The sequence below is a fragment of the Athene noctua genome, chromosome 16 (assembly GCF_965140245.1).
Source record: "Athene noctua chromosome 16, bAthNoc1.hap1.1, whole genome shotgun sequence".
NCBI lineage: Eukaryota > Metazoa > Chordata > Aves > Strigiformes > Strigidae > Athene > Athene noctua.
The window spans coordinates 13,167,259-13,184,501 of record NC_134052.1 but is presented as its reverse complement, the minus strand read 5'-3'; the positions used below and the strand labels follow the sequence as shown (position 1 = coordinate 13,184,501).

General features: G+C 40.4%; 1 protein-coding gene across 1 annotated transcript in view; it reads right to left on the bottom strand.

Annotated features, from left to right (window-relative positions):
- The window catches only part of CDH4 (cadherin 4), a 466,028-nt gene that overhangs the window by 155,946 nt on the left and 292,839 nt on the right, over nucleotides 1-17,243 (bottom strand). The window contains exon 4 of the mRNA XM_074920132.1: nucleotides 8,958-9,134. Within this exon, the coding sequence (XP_074776233.1) occupies nucleotides 8,958-9,134 (177 nt within the window). The remainder of the gene's footprint in view (nucleotides 1-8,957; nucleotides 9,135-17,243) is intronic.

Sequence of the window (17,243 nt, the reverse complement as noted above, 5' to 3'; positions counted from 1 at the left end):
ACGTACTTAAAATCTCTGCTGAACAAGGGCCAAAATGTTTAGTACCATCTGCAGATACCCAAACTGCCTTGGGCAAAATGTTTCCCTTAATATAATCCAAGGTTTTGTTTGTTTGTTTTTAAGTTGTCTAACTGTTCGTATAGGAGGAAAATGTCCTTTAAATTAAGGAAATTAGCAATAAATATGAATGTTATTAAAAATCTGGTAATTATTAAAAATATGGTAAGAGCTATGGGAAAGAACAAATTGCAGAGAAATGGGGCCTTTAATGAAACCATGGTAAACTGCTGCACATCTACTCTTTGCTGCCCTATCACCTAACCATGGCTTACACCTCTCATCAGCCTGCGTTAGAGACAGCCGAGAAAGGATTTAGATGGTGACACCTTTATTGCTGAAAATCTCAGCAGTTATAAATAAAACAATTAACTGCAGCAGTGAAAGCTTAAAATTATCCCAAGAGTAAATTCTCTAAAATCTTAAAAGCTGACATCTGAAATTCCAGGGTGCTGAATTTAATTCTTCAGTGGTGCAGACGAGGAAGAACATATGCAATAGTAAGGAAAGACTAAGCGTGGACGGGTTTTTTTTGCTTCCTATCTCATCCCAGCCTGATACAGTGAATTTCAGCAACAGTCTAGCTGTCAAGGTTATATCTGCACCATCATTCTGCAAATCCAAACTCACACCCACACAGCGCCACTGTGTCTTTGGGACTCCATTTCAACTCATCAAGGAAGCCAAGTCCCACAGTAACCTATTACTAATGTGGGTGATGAGTGTTAAATAATGAACTACTGCAGCAAACAGGCAGATCGCAAGTTCTTTGTCTCTGTTCGTGTCTCAGCTTTTTTTCATTATTACTATTTTTCTTTTGAAAGGCATGAGCAAAACAAAAGCTTTTTTTTCTAAGCAAATTAACCCAGTGTTTTTGTGTATACTCTGTCTTTACAGATTTCCAATAGCTTTCATGAGCTGTGTACATTAGCTCTGACTATGCCTTCCTGTCTTTGCCTCTACACATAATGACAGCCATACTGAGCGGCTATTACAGTTATCTCACTTTCTGGAGACGATGGGGATGCAATGATATGTTGCAATATGTGCAATGGGGTATTGCAGCTAAATACTCTTTGGAGTGATTGATGAACTATTTTGCAGTATTCCTGGTACGACAGTTCAAGGCGAGGGGTACTTATCCTTCTGTGCTTCCTACATTTCCTGCTCCCGAGGTGAACTGGGAGCAGGAGCTAAAAGGTAAGGGCTGGATGGGGGTGGTGGTGGAAGAAACGACTGAGGGCCTGCAGAGGAAGGCACTTACTGCTTAGTCCCTGGATAGTGATGGACAAACACTTTTGAATCACTGTAAAAACAAGCCTTACATTAGCAGAACTGACGCACAGATGCAGCAGCTGAACTCAGACGCAAAATGAAGCGGCCGAATATAACCATCAACAAAAGATTTTAGAATACTCGATAAAACCCGAGTCCATTATGAGATTCTTCAGATAACCCAAGGACAGGCCCAGATGCCGATAACCAGAGAGCGCTGCTCATGGCCATGGCAACAGCTCTGTGGTCTTGAACAGAGCCACTCATCTTTTCTGCCTCGGTTTCTTATTTGTGAAAGAAAGACAATCCTCACTTATGCAAACAGGTTGAAAAGATCAGATCCTGTATAGAAAAATACTTAAGCAGAGACTGTATGGATCTAACTCACAATTTCTATTTAACAAGTAGCACTTGGTGGTAGGGTCACAAATATCTGCAGGATATCATACCTCACTGCCTCACAGGGAGGCTGGAAGGACTGCAAAACAGCTTAAAATGTCGTACGTAAGGTCAGACCAAAGGTCTGGTATCCCAGTTACCTTCTTGTTTTGACTCACTGCACCCCAGATTTTTGCTGTCCTTCATTCTCCCTAACTTCTCTGTTTTTCATACTTGAAAAATTGGTAGCTACATGATGACTTTCCTTTCTAGGGATGTATTAGCACAAATCTCACCAGCATTAGTTCCAACAGTAGGTCATCATCCATGTACTTGGACAGAACTTTTAAGACACCAAGTGTCAAGCACGAACACTGATCCCATAACGATGGCACCTGGACCCTGACCTGACTTTAAGCCATACTATAAACAATCAACCAAAAAAGTAACATCCTGAGATTCTGCTTAAACCTGAAGAAAGCCAGAAATATTACGAATTAATTTCGAGACTTCTGAAATTTCATGCTGATACTCCCCAGTCAGAGTGGGAGGAGCCTCATTGCTGCCAATGGCTTCTGAGAATCTCAGTTTTTATGTTGTGTAGGAAATTAAAAATCGGTTGCATTTCCTTCATGTAACTGGGACTAAATTTGATGGAAATTTATCACTTCCAAATCACATGGCATTTCATGATTTAGTGTTCTTTTATTATTCAGTGGGGCTTTTTTCCCACTCATGTTACTATTCCCAAAGCATCCTGGAAAATGGCAAAATCTCAAGGGCAGTACTTTTAGCTGAACTGGGCAATGGGAGTCCTTGATATTTGTCTGCAAAGTGTCAATCACCTTAAAATCCCAACCTCACTTATGATGGTTCTCCTTGAGTAAGTAACAAGGCTGGGCTGGCAAAATGAAATTCCTCAGTAATACGCTGACAAACTCAGAACCACAAAGCACCAAATTCCCCTTCAGTCTGGATTTGAATGCATAAATAAACAAGGTTCTTGCATTTATTTCTGCTAGAAGATTGTATTATTCCATTCTGCAATTATGGAAAAATGCAGAGCACAGGCAAGATTTAGTGTCTGAGTTTTTGCTGCAAGACTTATGTCAGTAGAAAGGCACTTGTGCTCTTGGGAATCAAAGTGAGATTCACCCATTTGTGGCAGGTGTTTTAAGCACTCAGCCTAACAATCTACCCACGCATGGCACTACAGCAATTCAACGACTAAATTAAATCTCTGAATATTAAATTAATGATGGAAATCTAAAATATTAATATATTCTAATTGAATATTCTCCGATAAATTATCTAGGCATTCTCAGCAATTTGATTTTACTTTCATTTCTTAAGGAACTTTCAGCTGCATAAATACAGCTATTAAAGCAATTCAAAAAGGGAACATTTTCTGCTCAGACAAGAGAACTCTAAACACAAAGAATCTAAAAATTTCTTTCATATGATTGATTAAATCATAGAGCCCAAGACAGCTGAATCATTAAATGACTGCTTTCCTTCAGTCCCTCTGGCTTTAGCAAGGACAATATAAATTCCCCATGGGTCTGAATACAAGGAAATACAATATGTATAATTACAGTATAGGCTTGAATGCTGTTGTAAGAGAATTTCAAATGGAGCATTTATGCTGTAGCTGCACTTTTCAATCCATAATGCCGTATGTGCGTGTGCATGTAAAGCCCACAAAGCACTGGGCATCTGCTTGCTCCGACCTAGATTCCCAAATGGTAAACGCTGGTGTAGCCCCACCAGCTTTGGCAGAGATGCGTGAATTTCCATCAGGATCTGGCCTTCTATTTCTGTGAAATGCTGGAGATTAAGAATGACATCTTCATATGCCAGGGAGAATGCAAACAAAGGAATGTAGTTTGAGGAATAGATAAAGTGTGGCATATATTTAGGAATCTGCTTTAAACTGCACGTTTACAAGCAATTTCAAATGGACGTTTCAAGGCAGTAGCGATGTGTCGTATTTCCCTTGCTCCATTCATTCCAAGTGTGCTGAGTCCTGGGTTGGTAACACACACGCACACGCAGAAGACAGATCAATACCAGAGCCAAGACTGTAGCAACAGGAACGCTTAATGAATCATTTTCCTGTTAATCTTTCTCTCTTTGGTGTCAGGTTGGTTTGTGGCATGAAATCACAGTCAAGAGCTAAAAGCTCTTGCAATCTACATCCTTTAACCAGCTTTCAAAGAAAGGCTGTGCCTCTTCAGAGCAATACAACATGTAGAATGTCCCATTTCTTCTCCAGCCTCTGGACTTGCTCCTTCTTATCCCTGTCACAATAAAGACCAAATCGCCTCATTTCTGAATTTCAGCTGGTGATGCTCACAGGGGTACCAAAGACAAGATGTACTGAAAGCCTGAACTGATTTTTTTTTTTTTTTTTTGTGGTTGGTAAGGCAAAAGAAACACCTGTTCTCATGAAGAACAAGGAAGATCTAGGCCTACTTGTAATCAAAGCTGTCTGCGTGTCTCCCAGGAAAAGTAAGGTCTGATGTCCTTTGGGAAGCATCTGCAAGGCCTTTTCTCAACAAACCTTCTCTCACCACAGACAGATGCCATCTGTCTTGCAGCTGGGAGTTAATGGATTCTGAACTGCCAATTTCACAGCAGTAAGCAACGTGGTTGACAGAGGAGGCATGAGGGATTTCCTACAATAAAACTATTTAAAACAGTGCAAAGGTGCATGGTGAAATAGCCATGATGAGCGAAGAAATGGCAATATTGAGTGCTGACGGTCCAAGCTGGCAGGGATTTCGTAGCTCAGCATACCTCAAGTGTATCTCCAACCCTGGGATTTTAGATTTTTGGAGAACTATCCCATTACACCTATTTCCTGTGCCAGGATGGGCTACAGCGCACAAATAGGCTGTGGAGCTCTTGAGTGCGCTATCAACTTTTCTCATATTAAGTATTCAATTTCACTGTATTGCTTAACGTGTGCTAAACCCACCCATGGGTCCACCGCGGGGTTTTCTAGTGTGCTAAGAAGAGCTCTCTGCTCCATTAACATGCACCGTGCCACACGAAACCCAACCAATCAACAACACCGCTGCTAAGAAGCAACGCAAGAGTCTTCAGGTATATTATATTCTGCCAACTTTCCAAACCACTTCAGGACTTTCTGATTAAATTTACATAAAATGCATCCTTCCCTCTTATTCCCTATTATACACATTAGATTATTTCTAGTATTCTCGTGTCTGAGATTACCAGTGCTTGGATATGAGAGAGCATGCTGTGCCTGTAGCACGCAATCAAGGCTGTTTGTAAGAGCACCACGATCCTGTCTTGGTCATCCTCAGTGGATTCTCATGCAGGCATAATGAGAACGAACAAATTGTTTATTGTGAGAGATCCAATGGACAAACACCGTATTTTTCAGTTTCAAATTCAATAAAGGCAAACTTGAAAAATTAGGGTCTGTGCAGACTGAGTTAGAGACAGGCGGATCATAAGAGCTCTAGAAAGGTCCTGGAGATGAAGTTGGAAGTTTGGAGCATTCATAAGTGTGAATACAGTTGCAGTGGTTGACAAAGAAGCCCGTTATCTAACCACGCCATGACCAAAGGCTGGTCCTGCACAAACCATTGGTCTTTTGAATGAATGATTTTCATGCAGCCCAATGAGATGGGTCAAGACTTCAGCCTTGACATCTGACTCAAGATTCCTGTTAGAAGCACCTGGAGACTTGCATGTGGATCCAAAACTGAGATGGTTTTTGAAGTTCAATAAAGGATGAAAGAGAAGATTAACTAGTAATAAATTAGATAATAGATAATTAAGAATTAGCTACACATGTAGCTAAAAAGTATGAGTCACAGAAAATAGATGGTACTCAGCAAGGGCACAACTATTTAATATATTATCTTAGTTGATCAGTGTGGCTGCGTGAGTCATTTGCTTGGAGAAGAAGGGGGACTTCATATTGGTTTTGTATTTTTAACAGGCATTTTTATAGACCTCACAGTTATAATAATGAGAATATCTGACAATTAGTAATGAAATTATCCTTACTACAGTAAAATATTTCACGGCATGTAAAATGCTATTCCTAACACAAAGGTGTAAGTGAAGCACAAGGAAATTAAACCCAAGATTTTCATAATTGTTTGCAAAATAAATAGGCATATGTCAATAAAATTTGATAACTGTTTTCTCAGCTCAAAGACAAAACCAAATTTGCAAAACGTTTTTATACCAATAAAAATGAATTTTAGCTTATATCAGATGTTTATTTAAACTCTTTAAAGAAAAAGTACATTTTTTCAGCAGCCAAAACTAATCAGAAATTACTATTATTATTTTTTACATATTATTTTTCTGAAATATATTTCCCAGTTACTGTGGTCGATGCATATGAACAGACACGGATGTTACTTTGAAAGAAAAAACACTGTAATTAACAGAGGGGTTTTTTGGCAGGGATAATGTTGTGACGTCTTCCTTTCTTCTTTTTTCTAAAAACTTTTTCATTTAATGTATTTTATCAGAATGAAATGGTTTAATGAGCAGAGAATTACAGCTGATCCCAGCTGAACCAGATAGGGCTGCATTTCGAGGTATTCGGCTGCCATCAAGCTGCATTCACCTTTGCTATGATTTAAACTTCATTCAGGCACAGCCTTGCTAAAAATACTGACAAGTAACTAATCAACTTCCATAAAATGGAATTTTTACCTTCACAATAGGAAGCAGGAGTAGGAGGCAACCCGAAAGATTTGCCTATGCATTTCAAATTAGTCTGACCTGTAAAAACGCAAACAGCAAGTGGTACTATGAAAATGTACTTCTGGTAAGGCTTTCTGGATTTTTAATATTTAGATTTTTCATACCATTCCTTCCTTTCCTTGGAGGTAACCAGAACCAAAGATAGCATAATGGAGGGGCTGGTTACTGTTAGTTGTACCTACAAAATGTAAGCTCAATCAGGGCTCTCTGGACCAAAAAAAGTTCAGTGTCCCGGAATTAGTGTTAGGTTTCAACACATGATATAAAGTAGCAGAGAAAACCGCATCAGACTTCCTTCTGTACAAATGGGATTGGAGCTGTAACTTCATGTGTACTTCTAACTCCAGTTTGTGAGCAGATGGACACAAAAATATTCATTGCCCAGTGAGCAAAAGCATGGGAAATCGGATCAAAACCGTTACCTAGATCTAGGAGACAGCAGAATGCTCCAGGGCAATCTGAAGATTACGTGGATGGAAATAGTCAGGTAGTGCTGGTGTCTTTGAAGACGTTGATTTGCCCTATTCTGGATAATTAAAGAGCAAAGTCTAAGAAGGGAAGCTGTAACTCCCACTAGGAATCACCCAAGCTTCATGTTCAGGGGCCAGCAACCAGGCCAGATGCTGCAGATGAGCAGAAACGCAACCCAAGCCTGAAACATCAGGGGTCTCACGCTTAATCAAGTTGCACTCCTTGTACCATCTTCCCTGTCATTCCGATACTTTCTGTATGTCAGATGAAAAGGAAAGCAGCCCTTTGTAAGCCATTTCTTTCTTTCTTTCTCACACCACCTTTTCCCGTGTTTCCTTTAGCATCTGTATTTAAAAACCGCAATGGAACGTATTGCTGAAAAGCTGGGAGCTCTGTGTTTCCATTAGCTAGGCTATCTTTCCAAGGTTACTGGTAGTTTAAGTGATGAATATCAATTCTTCTGTACCTATATAAAATGTATTATTTGTCACTTTCATTAATACTGGAGTTTTGCATTCTTGAGTCCTTCTGCTTCATCACCAGGCTGTGGAGAGGAAAAGTGCCACAGAGGTTTCAGTCTTTATAAATCAACAAATTTGCTGTGGTAAGCTGGTGCCAAGTTGTCCTCTCACTGTGTAGTCAAAGCTCAAAAGAAATCAGCAGGGAGTGGGACAGGGCGTAAGTTCATTTTGCAAGTACTCTGCTTATTTTCACAGGAATTCAGAAACTAATCTAAATTATTAATCTGATTTGGGAAGATATTTTTGACATATCAGGTTATTCTCCTCTTCAGACATTTCTTTAACTTAGTAGGACAACACAATCATGGGTCACACCATAGCCAGCACTGGCTCACCACACAAAGACTATCTGTCTTCCTTCCCTGTTTTTCCAGAACAGATATAAAAACATTTCCCACCCGCTACTTTTTATTCCTTGTCTTACTTCCCTAATTGCACAAAGAAATGACATCAACAATTCAGGTTTACCCAACACTTGGTGAATTGGAAACATGCACCTTCAGTCACTGCATGACTCACTGCAAAGTTCACCTGAACTTCTAAAGGACTCAGCAAGCTCCTTTCTTCCTCCCAGACAGGGGCTGCACAGAACAGCATCAGCTAATCAGTGTGAAACAGGTAATGATGACAACTCACTTGAATCCAGGCACTGTTTCAAGCTGACTAGGTGAACTTCCTGAGAAGGGATGCCAATGACACACCGCTGTTGCTCAGAATAAGTTCTGAAATTTTATAATTGTCACCATTTTCTTCCAAGGGAAGAGTTGAAAAAGTCTGCCAGGGAATTCTTTTTTTACAGCTAATCTTTCTACCACTCCAAAAACTGAAACCAGCACTCGCAAGAGGAATAGCAACATGTATTTGTATTTTGCTAACACTTATCAACAGCGATAACATATCAACCAAATGTGTCTGTCAAAGGCCCCTTTCCCTTCTTTTTCTTTTCCTGTCATCCAATAATCATCACAGAAAACCACATGGGTAAACTTGATCTCGGAGATCATCCTTGTAAAGAAAGAAACTAGCAACACAGAGAGGATGAGGGATCCATCTGCAGTGGCGGCAGGCAGCCAACCTGCCCGAGCCCCATCACGCATCTGTACTCCGGCTCTGCGAAGGCAGGGAAGGAGGCAGCACCCCTTGTCGCTGGGTGTCACCAAGCCCAGCTTTACACCTGCAGCCTTTTTCTGGATGAGAGCGTGGGCAAAGTGCCATCTTGGCAGCGACGCCAGCATCTCTTGAGGGACTGGCTGGAAGGAGACGATTAGGCTGCTGTTCAGCTGGGCGAGGGAAAACTGGGGCAAGTCTCTTGGGAAAAGAAGCATTTCAGCAGTGTGTAAAAGGCAACTTTTCTTGCACGAGGGAGGAGGAGCAGAGAGCCTGTGCTTCGAGCCAGACTTCCCATGCCATGAGCTTGGACCACACCTACTACCTTCACTAGACCCACTGCAAGATTACCATTACGCATTATTATTTCTGTTTCTTTTTTTAACTTACCCGAACCAGCTGCTGCGGAAAGGGTCCTCTGGAGTTTTCTGGCACGTTGATGGGTGGGATGACCCAGTCTCGCTTCTGGCGCCGCAGGCCGTTGGCGCTCTGATGCTGGCGCCACGGAAGCAGAGTGTCGCTTTGCTGCGGCGCCGCTTCTCCGGCCACTGTCTTCCGACCTTTCGGCTGTTTTGGAAACAAGGATGCAAAACCAGTTAGCTTCTTCCTTGCTTCCTAGGACTTCTCCCAACCGCGGTGCTTCTCTGCGCGTAAATGGTCACATGTAACTGTGAAAATTATTGTTATTAACATGACATATTTCTGCATCACAAAGACACAATATGCTTTACTGGCAACTCTGCTGCCACTTCATTTTCACAAATATATGGAGCTGTCACTCTCAAATCAAGATGCCTCCCAGAATATATCGTCTTCATTACACCAGCTGCAGGGAGATTTAGCAGCACATTGGAGTAAAGAAGTTTCTGCAAATTTCCAATAAATGTAACCTACCAGAACACAAAAAAAGAGAGAATTCCTTTACAGCCAATGTCACGGCTCCAGTTTTATTGTACAGAGTCACCCTGCTCCTTGGCATCAGTAGGGCTACAGTAACCTGCAGTCTGTGGTTCTGCAGATGTATCCTGCCAAGCCAAACAAACCACAAGCAGGGGGAGAGCCAGCTCCATGGCTACAAAGGTGAATTAGTTCAACTTCTTAGTGCTTCATGAGGAATGACCTTTTTATAAAACCGGGGTTTTGAGCACAAATCCCAAATACACATCACCCCGCACAGCCTGGGAAGTGTAACACATCTCAGTTAGCAAACAACTTTCATTATTTGAGGCACCTTTGAATCCTTCTTTGTGATTTTTTTTTTTTTTTTTTTTAAACTACTGATTCTGCCCATGGCATTCCTTGGTGCTGAACACATTAAAATGGTGTGGCATAAAAATGGAAATGGTGGGACCATGGTTTGGACTTGAAGAGTCTGGTTCATTATTAGAAAATTTCTGCTTTATAGCATGACGAATTAATGAAATGTAAATTTGGAGAGGCTCTTCAGTGAGTCCCAATACTTGAATACTCTGTGCCCTTCTCAGATTTCAGGCATTACTTCTGGAAAGTCTACAGACAAGGTAACTAACAAAGACAAGCTTTTTTTAACTGTGTGGTAACCTGCAATCCCACCAGCAAATGTTTTAACTTTGATAAATCAGAAAGACTGCAAGACACATCCTCTTCATCTGAGGTAAGATCCATTGAGAATACTATTCTCTGAATTTTAAAATTTTCAGCTATTTTTCTCAAAAAAACTCCCACCCTAAAACCAATGCCCAAGAACACTGTACAAAAAAATCACCAAAGTATTTTTTGAGGCCCCTGCAATTTTAAGTCACACTCACTTTTTGTTTTACTGCAAACGTACAAACTCAAACATCCTACAAACATTTGCAAAAAGCTATCCGTAGGCACTGATTTCAGTGAGAATCATTGCTGCAGGGTTTATAGTTTGATAAAAATCCATCTATTAGCACATTTTAGTTCTTCATCTGAAAGTGCAATGAAGCAAGCAGTCACCTCAAAACTATATAGTATAGGAAAACCAAACAGTATATGGAACCGAGTGGTGGCTCCAAAGCTGTGTGCACCTTCTGGATGCTGAGAGTTGGGCAGAGCAGCAAGGAGGCCACCGTGGGTCCCATCTGTGTTACCTGTGGAGGACAGGCATCCACTGGCTGCAATGGTTGGAAGCAAAAATGCAGCTATTTTTACTGCAAACGAGCCAATTCCAGAGCCGAATTTTCACAGAGCAGACAAATACGGTCTTTTTCAGTCACACACATAGCCACGTTTCTCCAGTCCTGTCTCACACTAACTCACACCACCAAGGTGACTGCTGGTTTGTGTTTGCCTGAACGCTGTTTTATACACCAAGCATCATCACTGAGCTGCTGCAAGATCACTACACCACTGTTCAATATTTAGATGTTGTTCTAAAAATACTCACTTAAGTGTGTAATGAACAAAGAAACAGCATCATGATGCAGCAGTGGGAGACTTTCTCAGGCTATTCGGGATATTGGTAGGTACTGTTGAGCTCAACCTTCCTATGGGATGCAATATATTATATCCAATAGAGTTTTCATCTTAAGAGGGTTTTATTACCAGAAAGGTATTTTTTTCTGAACACTGATGAAAACAATTTTATCTAAAGAGGATACCCAGAAATGAATGTCACCATGAAACAGGACTACCAGACATGAACTACAGACAAGTAGATATCCACCCCCCCGCCCCCCTCTTTTTTTTTTTTTTTTTTTAATTGGCTTGTGATTCCCAAATGGGGATCCTGTGAGAGCAGGTATTTGGATCAGTTTATATAATTGGCAAGTGAGCGTGGGGACAGATTATGAAAGGATGGTCAAATAATTTGTGCTCTGCTGAGTTTACACAGTGGAATGAGTCTGAACTAAAGACAGACTTGAGAATTAACATGAATCCCAAAGCTCCATGTATACTGAAATAATTAGTGTCAGCTCAGCAAGGCAGTACCAGCCTTTTTAGTCTTTATGAAATATTTGCTGGCAGGTGACTAGACAGTGACTAGCTTGCTTGTCACTCTTGATGATGTTTTCCTACATTAGAATAAATCATCAACATGACTCTGAATTTAGTATGTAGAATTTCAAAAGCATCTTGCAACAACATTTTTTTTTCCCAAACAACAGCTCTTTTTTATCTTCATTTGTTGACAATGCATTCTCATGACCTTAATTTCTCTGGTGTTGTTTAAATACGTTGTACATGTTTTCTGCTGTTTAAAAGCTGTGAGACAAATGCAGTAACAAAGTCTGGTGAGCACAAATGCCAGAACTATTCAGATCTCTGACTGAAACATCCAAGAACATCGCTGGAATAACAGCAATGACTAACCGTGAGCCCCAGAAAACTCTCCTGTACTTTTGAGTTTGCAAGGATCTAAAGTTCAACACAAAAGCAGAATGTGACACCAAATTAAGTAATTATAAAATACAGCTTCCAACTCTGTTTTTGCTGAATAACAGTTTTCACTGAGATAACAACTGCTCCTTCTCTCATGGCCTTACTGGCCATATGCTTTCCACAATCTCAGGCAGACATTTTCAAAAGATAAAATATTCCTCTACCTTTTGTAGTGTCATCAGAACACAATCTGTCCACAATCCTTCTCACAATCAAATTGAGCACCTCTAGTGCTACTGCTCTGGGGTGCTTTCCCTCTCGTTGCTTTTGTGAGGCGCCACCACCCTCTTACATATGGCGAAAGGATGACGGGCAGTTGCAGCACAAGAGATGCCAGTCCATGAAACACATGCCCAGTGGAAAATTAAATCCACTCTCCACTCTGAAAATTACATGGTGACATTTACAATTTGTTACAACAGGATCAAACACCAAACACAGAATATGTAAGCGTGGTCCTTGGCAATACACAGACAATTAAATGAGGATATAAAATAGTCAGATAATGCAGTAATTATGCCTGTCTATTACTTTAGGACATGGGTAAGCTAGAGAAATACAGCTGAACCAAAACAGATTAAAACCTTCAAGTGCAAGGAGAAAAAGTGATTACAAAGTGTGGGATGAAGAAAAACAACAGGAGAAAAGACCATGCTGGGATGTAAATCTGTTATGAATTTGGATTCAGTACGATCTAATGCCTTAGTATTCATATTAGGGCAGAATGTTTCAGAGCTCGCTAATGAAGCGATGCAAAGCGTGCCGTGAGGCTCTGTTATTTAAAGCCCGCATTCTGCAAACCTGGGATCAACACACAACTCTGAGTGGTCCAGTGTCTCTTCCAATGGGCTTGTAGCCCATAACCGTAACATATGCATGCCCAATGCCAACATGGGCAAATCATAATGCAGCCACTGCACCTTCTGCTAACAAACCGCTTCTTTCTCTGTAAAGTACAACTAAAATATTTCTTGTGAGCAGCTGTAGGACAAGAGAAGAGCCTCTCAGAGACCATCCTCCCTGAGCTGGATCAGGACGTCACACTGATGAGCTGAGGATTAACTGCAGTACAGTGTGGCAAAACCTACAGTATGTGTCCCCTTGTCACTCTTTTGGTGGTTTTTGGGGCTATCAGTTAAAGCCAATGGAAAATATAGTGAAGTCAACTGGAAACTTTTCCCTGAGACGACAGGTCAAGCTCTCAGAAAGCAACACGAGGTTGAAGGAGGTGCAGTCCATATATAAGGATTGTGCAAAGATCTTTCTTCTCAAAGGCTGCTCACAGAGGGTGTAGAGCTTTCTTGAAGTCTATATGTCAGTAACTTCAATGACATCTCCCAGGAGTAATTTCCAGTCTGTTTTCAGTCTAGCATTGCATTTATTGATGGTGAATACAACCTGCTACATCCAGAAGAGGACATGTAGCTAAACCCTGAGGGACTGTCAGACTTAAAAGCTAAACAGATTTAGGAAACCTTACTCCAAACTGGTGAGGTTGTGTGGTGCTCCAGCTAACTCCATTTACACCATGGCATTGAGAACTCAGGGGGACTCCTTGTCTGCATTTAGCACTGGCAATAAAAGGTAAGTCAGAATAGTCATCTAGCTAGTCTATAAGCTCCTGCCAGTGTTAAGTCTGTGGCTTGTCAGCCTTTCATTTGTTGAGAGACTCAGACTAAACTCAACTCCTACTCACAAAAGAGGATGAAAAATAATTCATTGAAAGAACAGGACACGTGGGATCCCTGTAGCCCCTCAAGCCCTATCCTGCTCGTAAATAAAAGGCTGTGAGCCACTGACTTTTCACTAGTCCACAAATAAAACCAGCGAGTGTGAAGAAATACCAGCTTTCACCTTCCGCTACACTTAGCAGTAGCCAGTCTCGCCAGCTGGCACGTCTCCCTCCCAGCCAACCTGCCTTTGATATCCGTCAGCCTCTGGCTACAGAGACATCTGGAAGTTATTATCCAGCAGAGCGTATCACAAACCCATTTACATAATATAATATCATATTTTGTGTTCCTGCTTAGCTGAACATTTTGGATCACTCTAATGTTTGGGTAAATAAGCCACCATTCTCTGCATATAAATAACAGTGCGTCTTAGGGTATGTTTGTTGGAGATTATTAATTTTATAGGGCTCAACCCACAAAACGAAATGCTCTAGATTCAGCACTAAAATATATTATTCTTGCACTTGGAATGAAAAGTATCTACAATCAGAGGAGAGGTAGTAAGGCTTTTACTTCCCAAGTATCAAAATTATTTACGATTTAACCTCTGTTTTATTTATATGCCAGTCTCGTTATTTCCATTGGATCTTTAACACTTCACACTAGATATTTTTCAGAAAAGAAATAATACTTGGCTTGCTTTGTTTCTAGTGTCACTCCTAGGGTTTAACTGAGACAACGTGTTTTTAATATCTTTTTATCAATACAAGGGGATACAAAGCCACCTTTAGTCAATTGCTCAAACATATTTCCCATCATCTCCTATATCAATACGCATTTTGAAAACTGGTACAATTTTCTACCAAGGAAAAAAAAAAAAATCTCTTAAAAAATATTTAATCTGAAGCATTTTTGCTTGTTTCCATGGTAGCTGAAGAAAGGACAGGAGAAAATGATATTTACCAAACAGAAAATAAGACAATGAAAATATGGCTTAGTTCTTTAACAAAGAGAACATGAGAGTGCTGCAAAATAAACATTTGCATGAATTCTGTTCTAAGGAGACAACATTTTGCTGACATCAGGGACAGCAGTGGAGGACGAATGAGCCCTTTTTTCCCAAAATGCACCATTTCCCCAGTTTTTGATCTTTTAGCAGAGAGAGATATTTCATTTTGTGTTTTCCTACAGTATAATGAAAGGGTTGCAGAACAAACAGCAAATTTATTTATTTTAGGGTAATTGATTCTTTTTTATTTAGGTCATTGCTGAATTTGCCAAAGTTGGAGACAGGAAAAAAATAGTTTTAAGAAGATCAAACTTTTTATTCTAGACATTCATTTATTACAAACATTCTATGTGAAGGTATTCTTTAGGAACTGCAGAGGTAAGGAATCCATAATCTGTTTTCCTCCTTATCCACCTTCCAGAAATCTGTTATGACTACCTATATTAGCTCTATTTACTAATAGTTGTAAGCTGTGGTAAATTTAATCAAAGGTAGCTTCACGTCACGTCCCATTACCATCACGGCACAAATTGCTATTCATGAATGATTTGTGTCAAAGGGCTCTGAAAAACTAGTAGTTTAGCAGCAAGATGTTCCAATGTGCACAGTTCTTCAGCAGGGGCATTAATGTGTTTGCAGAGAAGCCACTAATTGACAATGAGACGTGATTTTGGCAGTAGACTTCCACTTTATAGATAATGAACAGTGTTCGGATACAGAGAAGAACCCCCTCTGCTCCTAAAACTATACTAATAATTTCTGGTATAAACAGGAATAGAGGGAACCAATCCTGACATGATACTTCAAGTGCCAAATCAAGCTGTTTGATCATCACGACTTACAAAAGCAAACAGTGGAATCTCAGTGTTTGTGACCTTTATCAAATCTGGCTACATACAGTCAGGAATGTTATGTTTGGTTAGGAACTCATTAAACAAAATTACCTCTCCATTTATAGAAACCATACAATTACAGTATAAAACATTTTAATTAAATCAGCTAGTTAAGTAAAAATTCATTACTTTTTTTTTTTTTTTTTTTTTTTTTTAATCAGCAGTGGGGCTGCATAGAGCAGTTCACATTAGAGTCAATTAGTAAGAAAAATTGTCAGATTTGGCAAGTGCATGAGCTTCCAGAACACATCAGCTGACAGGGAAGAAAAAGTTTGACTAAAATCTAACAGAGTTACTGCCCCCAGAGGAGAAGGATGAGCCATGTAAAATGCACACACATGCATCAGCCATGCCAAACGCCCCTCTCTTCCAAGGAGTCTGTGTCAAAGCTGAGCAACCGCCTGTATGTGCCCTGTTCCTTGACAGCTGAAAAATGAGACATTGCCTGCACATTTAAGGTTGTTAGGTATCTGGCTGGCTTTGCAGGCTTTGGCAAATTTTATCCGATATAACTAATAAAATGTGATCAGTGTGACTGAAGAATCAAAATGTTCCTTAGTGTTGCAGGGCTGCAAAGCAAGAAAAAAGCTGAAGAAGAATAACAAGTATTTTTAAATAGGGAGAACACAACACTGGCTTGTAAGTCAGGCAGGAGAAAATCCTTTCTTCACAAAAGATGCAGCAGGGCTATTAGTTGGCAACTGTAATTAAATGCTAAATTAAGTCTGGACTCCAGAGAAGAGAGACACCCACTTGCTCTGGGCATAACCCACAAGGTTGCCATAGAAGACCTTTATTTAAAAAAATAAATACAGTTTATTTTTCTTTGATCAGAAAACCTAAGAAGGTTAGTGGCTCAGATTGAGCCAGTGGCTCACCTTGAGCCAGAAGATGGCTTTTCAGGTGGCTGCTCACCGGGTGACCCCCGCTGGGACAGAAGATGTTGGTTTCCTTGTACAATTTAATTAAAATTCAGAAACCACCTGAACTCACCTGCACCTTCTGTTTGCCTAAACATCTGGCAAATTATCACTGTTTTAAGTTGAAATCTGATAAGTCACCAGAGCACTTCAATATGTTTTGCTTTTGTACTAGAAGAATAAGGACACCCGCAGGCTCACGTTCATTATCGATCAGACATGAAATGCAAAAGGTATCTCGAAGGTGGGGGAAGTTTCGGCTGGGGTGGAGAGGCAGAGCTGTGTTGGAACCTGTTCTGTGGTACCACAGCATAGTGATGATTAGAGGTATCTCCTGGACCGTGCATCGCTTTCAAGTTTTCAAATGATGTTCTTCCTCCTCCATTCTCTGGAAGAATCACATACCAAATCTATCTGCCTTTGGAGGAATCTTTTATGGTTCCCACAGGTTTCAAGCACCCGTGATACTCTTGTCATTGTCAGGCTCTGAATATTGCAAGCACCTTCACCGAACAGACGAAGATGACATCATCCACAAAGCACAGCTCTCGATGTACTTTTCTCTCTCATTTTAAGGCTTGAACATCTTATCCCAACATGAAAAGTTCTGATGAGGCTGTTTCCTTGTAAAGCTTCCCACATCAACTTGACCTTTTCACTTTCCCTTTGTACGATCTAATCTTGCAGTGCTTCTTAGGTAGGATTGTTTAAGAAACATCTAAATTACTGTTGTACTCTACCTTCTAGTGTTTACAAAAAGAAATTTCTATCTTCAAGTTAATGTCATTCTCATA